This window comes from Otolemur garnettii, unplaced genomic scaffold (assembly GCF_000181295.1).
Source record: "Otolemur garnettii isolate 467f Iridium unplaced genomic scaffold, OtoGar3 scaffold00006, whole genome shotgun sequence".
NCBI lineage: Eukaryota > Metazoa > Chordata > Mammalia > Primates > Galagidae > Otolemur > Otolemur garnettii.
The window spans coordinates 19,835,918-19,849,106 of record NW_003852401.1 but is presented as its reverse complement, the minus strand read 5'-3'; the positions used below and the strand labels follow the sequence as shown (position 1 = coordinate 19,849,106).

General features: G+C 40.2%; 1 protein-coding gene across 4 annotated transcripts in view; it reads left to right on the top strand.

Moving 5' to 3' along the window:
* The window catches only part of KDM4C (lysine demethylase 4C), a 424,788-nt gene that overhangs the window by 355,413 nt on the left and 56,186 nt on the right, over nt 1-13,189 (top strand). For all 4 annotated transcript variants that reach the window (XR_002771056.1, XM_003782886.2, XM_023507997.1 and 1 more), the window contains one exon: nt 858-1,043. Coding sequence is in view for 3 of the 4 variants with exons in the window: in XM_003782886.2 (XP_003782934.1) it covers nt 858-1,043 (186 nt within the window). In the remaining variant the exon portion in view is untranslated. The remainder of the gene's footprint in view (nt 1-857; nt 1,044-13,189) is intronic.

Genomic DNA, 13,189 nt, shown 5'->3' with positions numbered 1-13,189 from the left:
TTAGGGTGATTTTCAATTTTCTCACTTTGGGAGGCATATTTTTTTGTCAGTCATAAAGGGTTCAGATTTGGATTATTAAACACTCAAGCTCCTTGTTTCTACATTGAAGCAGTTTACTTTTTCTTGTCAGTGGAAAACTTAGCCTATCTGTACACTGTTTATGTGTTTTTGAAGACCTCATCTAATTTCAGAGTGACTGTCTCCAAGCCATAGTCTACCTCTGTGTACAGAAAGACATGCTATGCAGGAGGTAAAACAGAGGTAGCTTTCACATTCATGGGTGATTTACAAGGGTACCCTTGGGGCCTTTTCCTGAGCTCTGTGCCTCACAGAGGAGCATGTGCAGAAGGGTTTGGCAGTCCTAACTAAGAGAAGTATTTAAACATATGTTTGGTAGTGTGTGATTATAGAAGTGTGTTTCCTTTAAAAATAAGTGGGTTATATCGCCACTGATGCTCTCGCCACCAGGAGGGTCTTGAAGGTCAGGACTTGTGGATGTAATCAGTGTTTTTCTTCTCTAATACCATTTTTTTTTAAGGTGGCCACTTTATTGCCCTCAGTAGGGTGCTGTGGTGTCACAGCTCACAGCAACTTCCAACTCCTGGGTTTAAGTGATTCTCTTGCCTCAGCCTTCCAAGTAGCTAGGACTACAGGTGCCCGCCAGAACCCCTGGCTACTTTTTGTTGCAGTTTGGCCGGGGCTGGGGTCAACCCTGCCACCCTCAGTATATGGGGCCAGCGCCCTACCCACTGAGCCACAGGTGCCATCCTCTAGTAGCAGTTTTTCTATGAGTTGTGGAAATTGGCTAAGTTACAAACCTCAGAGGTTGAGTTGATGTTCTTTTCTTTTCCTTCCAGAAATGCATCTTCTGCAGACACCGGGTTAAGAGGGTCTCTGGAGCCTGTATCCAGTGTTCCTACGGGCGCTGCCCAGCCTCCTTCCATGTTACGTGTGCCCATGCTGCTGGGGTATTGATGGAGCCTGATGACTGGCCATACGTGGTGAACATCACATGCTTTCGACATAAGGTCAACCCAAATGTGGTAAGGCGTGCTTTGCCTTCTCAGCTGGGGAGACTGCATCTGGATTCTCCCTTGCACATCTCCAGGCCCCAGCATGCTATACTGTGTAATGTTATTCATTATTGACAGATCTAGACTTTGAGGGCATGGATTGCATGTTATTATTTACTGGTATTTGTCCTGAACCCGCCAGTGTTTGGTGACACACTAGACACAATAACTATTGAATTGAATAAGTGATAAAAGAAATGAATCAATAGAACTCTTTATGCCTGTTCTGGTTTGGGATCTGTATATAGGGCTGCTGAGTATGGTTGCACAGATTGTAAACTACACAAACCCAGGGTGAGAGCAAGATCATTTCTGAGAGGGACAACATGAAAAGCACCACCTAAGATTATGCAGTGAACAATCTCTACAACTGTCCACTGTGGCCTTGGGGTTTTATTCATCTCTTGTAGAAGAAACAAAGAGACCCAACAAAGTAACAGGAAAGAGAGGATGGTCAAGATCTGTAGGATGTTGCTGCTGAGATGGGGTAGCTGAGGGTAGCCCGGAAGTCCGGGAAGGGGAGTGGACTATCTCATTCAACAGAAATGTAGAAGTATAGAGATCTTTTTTTTTTTTTTCCTTTTTCCATTTTGAATTCATTTCTGGGAAAGGGAGTGTTTGCAACCAAATAACATGTGAGTTTAACCATAATTCAGTTTACCTGTCCTTGGAGAATGAAATATTTTCTTTCTTTTCTTTAGATGCTTAGAAAAATTATTTTGGTATAGATAGAGGTAGTCTGTAAGTCTTTGTTAGCTTTCCAATTTACTATAACTGTGTTTGGCTACCAAACGGGAGGTTAAGACATTGTATAGAGGCTCAATTTTGCAAACTTGTTGTTCTTTGTTATCCCTGGGAGACTCATCCACAGGCTATTAGCAGCCTAACATGCTTGTCCTATGTCTCTAATAACCTCTGGTGAGCAGCCTGCCACATTCTCAGAATTGGCCGCCGCAAATTTCCCAGGTCTTTGTAATGGTTTCAGCAATTTCCATTGGCATCTTGAGAGATATTTGATGTTTGTGGGTTGGGATTTTGTGCAGATATATGTGAATGCATAAATGTACAAAATGATGTCACCAACTGTCAAATCTATTTTATTTTCCATTGTTTCAAGTCTCAAGTTGATATTCATTCTTGCCTTTTCCTTCATTTCTTGAGTTGATGTGCTGTTGCTAAGAACAGTTTTATGTATTTAGCAGTAAATACATTTTAGCAGTTTTTTTTCTTTTTTTTGAGACAAAGTCTCACTCTTTTGCCCAGGCTACAGTGCTGTGGCATCAACCTGCCTCACAGCAACCTCAAACTCCTGGGTTCAAGCGATCCTTCCACCTTGACTTCCCAAGGTGCAGGGATTACAGGCATGAGCCACTGCGCCTGGCCTATTTTAGCAATTTTTACAAAATTATAATAACACACTGCATCTCGTGGTGCTCTGCCATTCACAGCATGCAGTCAGTAGGATTATCTCATTTTGACGCATGAGCAAGGTCATGACCTTGGAAGCAAAGAAGTTGATGTTCCCACTTAGATTCTGCCAGTGACAGACTGCAACCTTGTGCAAGCTCTTGTCTCTGAGCCTCAGCACCCTCTTCTGTGAAAAATGGCATCCCACATCACCATGTTGTTTTCAGTTCACAGAGCAGAGTAAACCTTCAGAAAACGAAATTGTGTTATAATTGCTTCTTCTACTTCTGCTGTTGCTGCTGCTATGGTCTTGTGTGAACTGGGTCCTGTGAGCAGTATTCTCCCTGTTTCAAGGATAAGCAGCCCAACATTAGAGAGGTTCCGTTTCTTGCCCAAATAGAGGCAGTTAATGAGTGGCAGGTGCAGGATGCATGTGCCTTCTCAGCCCACACTCTATTATATGCTGAACTCCAAATCCCAAACCTCGAACGGTTCTAGAGGTGTTCATCTAAAGTTTTGCTTGAGATCATACATTACCATTTTAATATTCCAAAGCTCCAGTTACTGATGATTATGTTGAAGTTGCTGTTAAAATGATCCAGGTGTTTAATCAGGACCTCATTCCTTTAACTCTGATGTGGGCTTCAGTCAGGTTGAGGTTACTAATGTGTTTCATAAATGATGATGAAAAAGAAAATATTTGACTTTGAGGTGATTTAGAAACTACTATACCCTACAGATCCACTTTAATCTTGCTGTACTTTGTAAAGAGAGGAGAAAACATCATACAATGTACATTACGTGTGGCAGCTTTTCCTTATGAGGGAAACATCACACTGTTCATAAATTGCCTTTGCTGAGTTCTGTAGGTGGAGGCCCTGTGAACGCTGTATTCTTTCTGAACTCTATTTCTGGTAGCTATTACTTATCCATTCCTCTTCAATTAGACTCTAACCATGGACTCCTCCCCAAAACATTTGGCAACTAACCAGAAGGAATTTATAGAATCTGGCAACTTTGGTGGAGCGCATTATGCTCATCTTTATTGCATGAAGTATTTGTTCCCTTTTCAAGCATAGAAAAGTTCACATTCACTCAAATATTCACAGATGTGTAAACTGCAAATGCTGGGAGACATGCTGCTTAGAGCAGAAACTGTAGTTTGCCTGTATTCTCAACCATGCCCTGATTATTTGAGAGTAATGAGCAATTTCTGTATCATGGCAGCAAAAGCTATAAAATAAAGTTCAGGCTAACTTGACCACCTGACCCAGTTGTTTTATAGGGTACTGGAAAATGGCCTGGATAATTTAGGTGAAATAAACCTACTGTTGTTTCAATAGTTTCTCCATTTTTACTCGCTTTAGTATCATAAATTAATTATGCCAGCTTGTTGAATTTTATTGAGCTTTGGGTATAATATTATCTTTGATAATTGTAAAAAGACTGATCTGGTTTTTTTTTTGAGGCAGACCCTTGCTCTGTTTCCCTGGATAGAGTTCAGTGGTGTTCTCAGAGCTCACAGCAACCTCAAGCTTCTGAGCTCAAGTGATCCTCTTGCCTCAGCCTCCTGAGTAGATGGAACTACAGGCACCTCCTACTACACCTGGCTGATTTTTCCATTTTTGGTAGAGACAGGGTCTTACTTTTGCCCAGGCTGGCCTTAAAACTCCTGATCTCAAGCAGTCCTTCCACTTCTGCCTCCTAGAGTGTTAGGATTATGGGTGTGAGCCACCACCCCAGCCTCATCAGCTTTTTATAATTGACTGTCCCATCAGCAGTCAGCATGTTTTGCAATTAGAAAGGTAAGTATTTGAAAAACATATATATAGGTAGCTTTAAAAGTCTTAAAGATGGAAAGAAAGTTTTGTATGTATTTGCCAATATTTTTGTCAAACACTTTTTTTTGCTATCTTTCAAATGCGAGGTCTTCTTTGGGCGTGCTCATGAGTGAGTACACATGTGTAAATGAGTGTAGTCATGCTGTGTGCTTTGCCATGATCTGATGTGACCTATTTTCTGACTATGTTTCTGGAACTTCCATTTGCATATATTCCTAAATCCACGTATTTGAATGTTTTACAGAGGTTTGTAAAGAAAGGACAACACAATAAATAGCAACATACTTTTGAAACTAGGAGCATTGAAAAAATTTTCCTTCTCTATAACAAATAATCAGCTATACATAAAACTATATACTCTTGGCAAAATATAGCCACTGCAGAGACCATCTCCTGACGTTTGAGTAAACTAGACAGGTGCTCAGTGGGAAGGATACCTGAGTAATGGAGGACTCCAGAGGTGACAAAGATTGCATGCACACATTGTTTTTTAAGGAAATTACGTAGTGGTCCTTCATATTACATTAGAACAGTCCATATACTCAGTATAGGTACACCAGAATCATGTACGGTTCATACATCAATTCATTCCAATGAACATAGCTGCTTTTTACAGTATCTTATATGAGGAACATTCTATTTATTTTTAATATCCTCTCCTCTAGAAAAAATATGATGTGAGGAATTAGTTATCACTAGAATTTTAGATAATTTAGAAATTATGACTCTTAACATGGAGATAGATACCTCTTCAAAAAAGAAGAAGTTTTGTACTGGATTAATTTATTTCTGCTGTTTTTCTCTACTTTTTCTTTAATATTTTAACTGGATCATAAGCTTCTTAAAGACAGGTTTTGTTTTGGTTTCTTTGTTTGTTTTTTGTCTTTTTTGTTTTTTTGTTTGTTTGTTTGTTTGTTGGGGACTCTTTGAGGGTATAAGAAACCAGGTTATACTGATTGCATTTGTTAGGTAAAGTCCCTCTTACAATCGTGTCTTGCCCCCAAAATGTGTGGCACACACCCAGACCCCACCCCTCTCCCTCCTTCCCTCTCTCTGCTCTTCCTTTTCCCCACCCTTTCCTCCTTCTTTCTCTCTCTGCTCTCCCCTTTCCCCTACCCCACCATGTCATTAATTGTCCTCATATCAAAATTGAGTACGTAAGATTCATGCTTCTCCATTCTTGTGATGCTTTACCAAGAATAATGTGTTCTGCTTCCATCCCGGTTAATACAAAGGCTGTAAAGTCTCCATTTTTTTAATGGCTGAATAGTATTCCATGGTGTACATATACCACAGTTTGTTAATCCATTCCTGGGTTGGTAGCCATTTAGACTGTTTCCACATTTTGGTGATTGTAAATTGAGCTGCAATGAACAGTCTAGTGCAAGTGTGCTTATGATAAAAGGATTTTTTTCCTTCTGGGTAGATGCCCAGTAATGGAATTGCAGGATCAAATGGGAGGTCTAGCTTGAGTTCTTTGAGGGTTCTCCATACTTCCTTCCAAAAAGGTTGTATTACTTTGCAGTCCCACCAGCAGTGTAAAAGTTCCTTTCTCTCCACATCCATGCCAGCATCTGCAGTTTTGAGATTTTTTAATGTGGGCCATTCTTGCTGGGGTTAGATGGTATCTCAGGGTGATTTTGATTTGCATTTCTCTAATAATTAGGTATGACAAGCATTTTTTCATATGTCTGTTGCACTTGGCTATCTACAGGAGCTTCTTGGTATAAATTTATAGAAATACTATCATAATTCCATGAAATGGGATTAGTGGGGAAGAAAGTAAACTAGTTTTTCTTGAGTATCTTTATGTTGAGAGTGTTTTAGATAGTTTACAATTGCACCTTATTCTAGGGCTAGTGATGTTTGTGTGCATGGCGGAAAGCAGTGCCTAAGCTGGCTTCTGGATTGATCCCTCTCACTCTGGAAGGTTGTCCTGGTCTTGTTATTTTACCATCCTTTATGTTCTATTCTGGCACTCATCTCACACACCGATTCCTTTTTGCCAGCCTTTGTGTCTTCATGCCAGTTCACCTTCTCTGTCATCACTGTGCAGGGGGTCGGGACAGGAGAGGGCACCACTGAGCTTAGAATCAGGTAAAGGGCTCAGAGCAAGATAGCTCTCAGGTTCATCTATATAACTAAGCTTGGGATGATAGTGGAGGGGTGATGCCCCTCATCACTAACAACAATAAAACCTCTAGGTATGCAAAAACATCTCTAGGCCTCAACAGTGTGCAAAAAGGATGATTAAGGCCCCTCAGTTCTAAACCCTAGAATAGTAATTCTTATCTTGGGAGAATACTGTATGGCATATTATACTTTCAGTATCCACTATTGAGAAAAGACTTAATGACAAAAATAATTAAGAAATAATGCACTTTTATATGAACTCATTAATTATGAAAGGATAGGCAGTGTGTCAGGTTGATTATGTATTGGTGGGGAGAAATTCCCAACACTCCCACTGTAAGGTTCCCATATATTTACCCAAGAATACGGAATTTTAGCAGAAGTAGATTTACCAGATAAACTGGAAGTGAATGCAACCTATCATAACACACTTTCTCCTGGCTCCTCATGCCTTCATGGGCATATGCAGTTAACTATGTGTAGGGCGCTGCCAGATCTGAAACTAAAGACATATTTTTTTTTTGTACCACAGCTTTTATAATGTGTTTGGGACTCATTCAGGAAAACCAATTATCCATGCTTTTCATTTAATAAAATTTTTATAAACATGAAAGTGTCCTAGTTCCTAAACCATAATCCAGGCCCACATATTCAACTAGGGGAAGAAAGTAGTGTCTGTTCGCAGATGGCTACTTGAACCGTACTTCTTTCCAGCTCCCTAGAATTTTAGAAAGCCTGTTTTCCCAGCATCTATCCTGATTCTGGTTTATATACACATTTCAATTCAGTTAGTTCCAATAGGCCTTTAGGTTTGAAGGCCAGAACTACATTTTACCATACCTGCATGGTGTATCTCACCATATTATGCTCCTGGACCCAAAGTGGGAGGTCATATAGTCGTGTTCTGTGGTTAAGCAGTGCTCATTCAGTTCACACCGCTGTGCTTAGGTGTGCATTGCATTACTGGACCCTTTTGCAGATCATTATGGTTTCATCAAACCAGCCAGTGTGGGTGACTGTGACATCCTTCTTTATGCTCATGCTCTGGTTTGACTCTTTGGTGCCTCTTCCAGGTGACTTCTTATTTCCTAATTTAAAATCACTTTCAGGCATCTTTGAAATCATCTTTGCTTTCCCTCAGCAGGAAATGCCAAAGTTATCTTGGTTTCTATTGTACGTACCAAACTTGGTATCAGTGATTCATCTAGGAGTCCAGGTTCTTTTGTATGGGAGCTCGATTAGAGAGCAAATTTGACATGAAGGGTGAATGTTACCATGTTTTATTTCACATAAGCACTGGCTAATTCAGTACTGGGGCCATTTCAGTGGCAGGGCAGACAAATAATATTTTCTTTCAAATGGTTTAGAGCTCATGTTTATGTGTCCACTTTTCCTCTGTCTTTAATAAGCTTATTTTTATATTGCTCTAATTTTTCCTTTGTAGGTAATATCTATTTTACTTAGTTCACTATGTCATCTTTTGACACTTTTAGATCCAAGTCACATTGTATGTTTTTACACTACATATGTTTAAATTTTGTTGTTAATAAATTTTAGATATCATTATATGTTTATTCTTTTTTCTTAGAAGCATTGGATCTAGTGCCATGGAATTGCCTCTAACTTCTGTATGTCCAAAATATCCTACTTTTAAGCATCACTTAAGCACCTTTTATCTAAAGAGGGAAAAAAAAAAAACAAAAATCCTTACCTTCCCCCGAAGAAACACTAAAATAACTGAAAATACAGGGCATGGAGCATGATAAAATTTTCAGACCTGTGGTTCCTTAGACTATGATCAGACACCTGTATCTCAGACTTGGGGATTTTAGACAAATAAATGATTTTGATGTTTTTTTGAAAGTCCTCTTTGGGCAGTGTAGGGTTTTGGAATTGGAAGGGGGGGCCTGTGTTGGTCGCATGACCTTCTCGTCCCCTTTTGTTTTTTAGCCCCCCTTCTTTGGATTATGAAACTGACATGCTGCCTCCCACTCTAAGAAGGCACTTAACTCTCCCACTTAAGAAGGCACTTAACTCTCTCTTTAAGAGCAAAGTTCATAATTCCTCTGAGGACAGTTCTTAAATGTATTGAAGAGGAGATGAGAGTGGATTGGAAAACTCAAAAACTGTGACCGTATCCTAAGATTTTAAAATCAAATTAAAACCAAGAAAAATAAAATCACTTTTCTAAGACTTTCAATATTGGAGAGAAACTGTTAACAAATTTGGCAAATATACTGCTTGCTTTCCCCTTCTTAAGATATGGCTAAGCACAAAGATTAGTTATGAAGAATGTTTGTTAAATTGCCTTGAAACTATTCAATTCAATATATATGGGGACCGTGGAATATACTGGAAATAAATATAACTTTTTCCTTTTAACATCTCAGTCCAACTGCACCCATTCTTCCTGATCAGACCTCAGTCACAGACCTATTTCACGTATTGTTTTGATGAGATAATAGAGGTAAACATTTATTTAACACAACATAATGGGCTGTGTTCCTCTAAAGCATTTACAGATGTTAATCTTATTTAATCTTCAAAACCCCATTTGTGGTAGATAGGTCGAGCATCTCAAATCCAAAAATCTGGAATGATTCAACATCTGAACTATTTTGAATGCCAACATGATGCTCACAGGCAATGCTCATGGTAGCATTTCAGATTTTGGACTTTTGAATCTGAGATACTTGGCTGCTAAACCAAGTAAATACAATGCACACGTTCCAAAATTTCACAAACTCCAAAATCTGAAACATTTCTAGATCCAAGCATTTCAGATAGGATATTCAACCTACATTCTGGAAGGCTGAGGAGGATGGATTGCTTGAACTCAGGAGTTCCAGACCAGCTTGAGCAAGAGTGAGATCCCCCATCTCTAAAAAAACAAAACAAAACAAAACCTCAACCTGTCTGTCAGTTACCTTCTCCCACCCTTCACTGTTGTTTTGAGATAGAGATTTACTCTGTTGCTCTCAGTAAAGTGCTGTGGTGTCATAGCTCACAGCAACCTCAAACTCTTGGGCTTAAGTGATCCTCTTCCCTCAGCCTCCTGAGTAGCTGAGATTACCGATACTCATCATAACACCTGGATATTTTTAGAGATGGGGATCTTGCTCTTGCTCAGTCTTTTATGTGTGGCTTATATACACAACTCCAACTCCTGAGCTCAGGCAATCCACTGGCCTCAGCCTCCCAGAGTGCTAGAATTACAGGGGTGAGCTACCGCACCCAGCCTTGTTTTTTGTTTTTATTTTTGCAGATGAGAAAACTGAAGCACAGAGGATTTAAGTTTACATAACTTTTGTGTGTATTACACAAATAATAAAATAGAGAAGCCAAGATTCAAAACCAGGCAATATGAATGGACCATATGAAAAGCCAGAGCTGAGGCTTTTAATCTCTCTACCTTATTATCATAACAAGATAAGCTAAATAAAGATGTAGAAATGATGCTTTGATAGCCCAAAGAAGGAAGCCATTAATTTCATTAGGGGCAATGAGGAGGAATTCACAGAGGAGGTTAACGTTTGTGCTGGTTCTGGGAGAGTGAAGTATGCTGGTGAGATAACCGGACAGAGGTGTTCTGAGTAGAGGGAGCTGCACAGCACAACCTACTGCACAGGCCTCGTTTATCTGAGAAGAGTAGAAGAGTCCAGTGTGACTGGGTACAGGGCGTGCCAGGGTTATGGAGGAGTCAGGACTAAGTGATGTGAGGAAGCATGCACCTGGGAGGTAGCTCGGGTGACCAGAGTGTGCAGGCCTTATGTGTCATGGAATCCATAGAACCCATTTATATGTCTCTGAATTAAAATTTTAACGAATCTTATTCCTTATTCATGTTAAGGAAATGAGCTTGGCTAAACACGGATTCATTGTTATAGCTAAGGTAAGGGGCAGGAAGATGTATCCTTTCTAGAGGAGATGGGCCCTATTGAGAAGGAGGACGTTTTGGCTTCCTAGGAGCAAGACTCATCCATGGTAGTCAGTCCACACCTTGGGTGGGTGCGAGTGTACGTCTCCCAGTAGCTGTCTCTTACAGGTGTGCACACACACACACACACACAGTGGGATCGTGCTGAGACCTGGCAGGAGAGGCTGTTCGTCTTGTTTTAAAGAATTTCTCACCCAGACATAGCTCTGTAGACTTCCTTCACTCACGTGCCTCAGGTGATTCCTTTGACTCTTTTGCCACTGCTTTGGGCACAACCTAAGGGAGTTCTCCTTTGTGCTGTAGTGGATGGGCCACAGTGGGAGGTTTATGCGCCGAGCAGTGTTTGGGCGCTGCATCCTGAGGCTGAGTGGAAGCTGGGTTAGTGAGCAGAAGGGCTGGGAGAAATAGGAAGCCGACCTGCAGTGCCATTGAGAAGTGGGACTAGGTTTCCACAGTGCCCATGTTCTGGGCATGATGAGACGGGTCTTGATTCTAGACACTCTTTGGAGAGAGACTTTTAGGCCCTGGTGAATCAGATGCCATGAGGAAGGCAGAGAGAGGGGACTCCAACAGACAGCAGTTAATTGAGAAATAATTAAAAGGAAGACTCTGGCCTACTTTCAGTGTGGCCTCCTAATGCCAGTGACCTTAGTTCCAATAGGGTTGGCACATCAAAAGCACCTATGAGTTGAAACAGTCTTTTTATTTTCCCTCCCTTAGTCTGGAGCTCAATTCCATGGCTTGATTCTGGCCTCTTTTAGTTTCTTTTCCATCGTTTTCATAAAGGGAGCCAGAATTTAGCTAACACTTATCTAACCGTGATCCAAACAGTATCGTTTCCACAAACCTTTACCCATATTTCCCAGGTCCTACGTGTCTTTGTGTTGTTTTGGTGATGGAATTGTTTTGGTTCTTGTTTTTCCTTTAGCAAATTGGATATTACTAACATAATATCAGTAAAATTTGTTATGACCAACTGTACTCTTTCTTCTCAGACTTGTACATAATGGCTAGGTATTTTTATATGGTATGTTTCTTCCATGTAAAGTTTTTTCCAATGCTTTGCTTCAATTATTTGTTTGTTATTGAAAAACAGAGAAAATTCTGACCACAGCGAAGGTATGGAGTAAAGAATTCTTAGCAAGGATTTAAAAAAAATTGCCATAGTGATGCAGACCTGAATCTGATCTATATTCCTAAATCTAACATACATTTTAAAAAAGAAATCCCTCCTCCTTCTATCAATAGAAGTATTGTGTTGAGATCTCAGTCCATCCATCCCAGATGATAGAATTAAGGCCAGGCTTGCCCGGGAAGAGAAATATTTAGCACAGACCTTCGGAATATTTACATTTGGAACCAATCTTTCCCTTATTCATTTTATCTGGTATAGGCGGTAAAGATGGAGCTTTGCTTAATTTTGCTAAGAAAATTAAATTTATCCCATCTCGAATGTTTAAGCTCTGTTTAGTACCGGCTGGTTGCTTTCCTGCTGCTGTTTCTTTAGCCATTTCCGTAGGAGGGCCGAGTCAGTGAGGCTAAAGCCTCTCCCCCACGCTCTCTAGGGGCAGACAAGGATTCAGGAGTTCCACAGCAAACCCTGTGCTCAAGGCAGCCTCTGTCTACTTTATTAACAAAAGTTAGAAAGTTTAAAATAATTTTGGAAGGATTACTATGAACCAGGCTTGGTGGCACATGCTTATAGTCTCAAGGTACTTAGGGGGCCGAGGTAAGAGGATCACTTGAGCCCAGGAGCTTGAGTCTGCCAGGGCAACAGAGTGAGATCCCATGTCTCTAACAAAAAATTATTGAGGGCAGCACCTGTGGTTCAGTGAGTAGGGCGCCTGCCCCACATACCGAGGGTGGTAGGTTGGAACCCGGCCCCGGCCAAAGTGCAACAAAAAATAGCCAGGCATTGAGGTGGGCACCTGTAGTCCCAGCTACTTGGGAGGCTGAGGCAAAGAGAATCGCCTAAGCCCTACAGCTGGAGGTTGCTGTGAGCTGTGATGAATGAGCTGTGAGAGTGACAAATGAGACTCTGTCTCTAAAAAAAAAAAAAAAAAGATTGCGCTTTCTTCTATTTGTGCTAATGAAAAAGAATTCATTCCTTAGTCATTTGATGAGCTTCTGTTATATGGATAAGTCTCAAAAGTCTGGGAAATTAACTTCGAAGGACAGTCACTTCTTTGATAATTCTGCACATTGAAGTATTATACTAGACATGTTCCGGAGTTGCCAGTATTTAGGAGTGTGGTATAGGCAAAACCAACCTTGCCCTAGACAGGCCCAAAGTCAAATTCCTGTTTACCACTCTGAATCATAATGAGGTTCATTGAAAGAATTACCCAAATCTTAAATCCCTGATATGTATTGATTTGAGATTAGATGAATCTTTAGGATGAACATATGAAATTGCTGTTTTTTAGGTTAAAAATTGGTTGAATGTCAGCTATTTCATAGTATTCAATATAAACCATATTACTAAAAATTGATAGAGTTTTAAAAATTATCTGGAATGAAGTGAATAAAGCCTTTATTTGGTTAAATATGGTAATACATCAGCATTTTTTATTAAATTTGTTTTGGGGTGGTGCCTATGGCTCAAAGGAATGGGGCACTGGCCCCATATGCTGGAGGTAGTGGGTTCAAACCCAGCCCTAGCCAAAAAAAAAAATATATATATATATATATTTTAAGAAAAAAAATCTGTATGTTGCTATAGGTATTTGGTTTTTACCATAAAAGCAGACTAATGAGAATCCACATAGAAAAAACTTGTCAGAGGTGTGTTTCTTCCT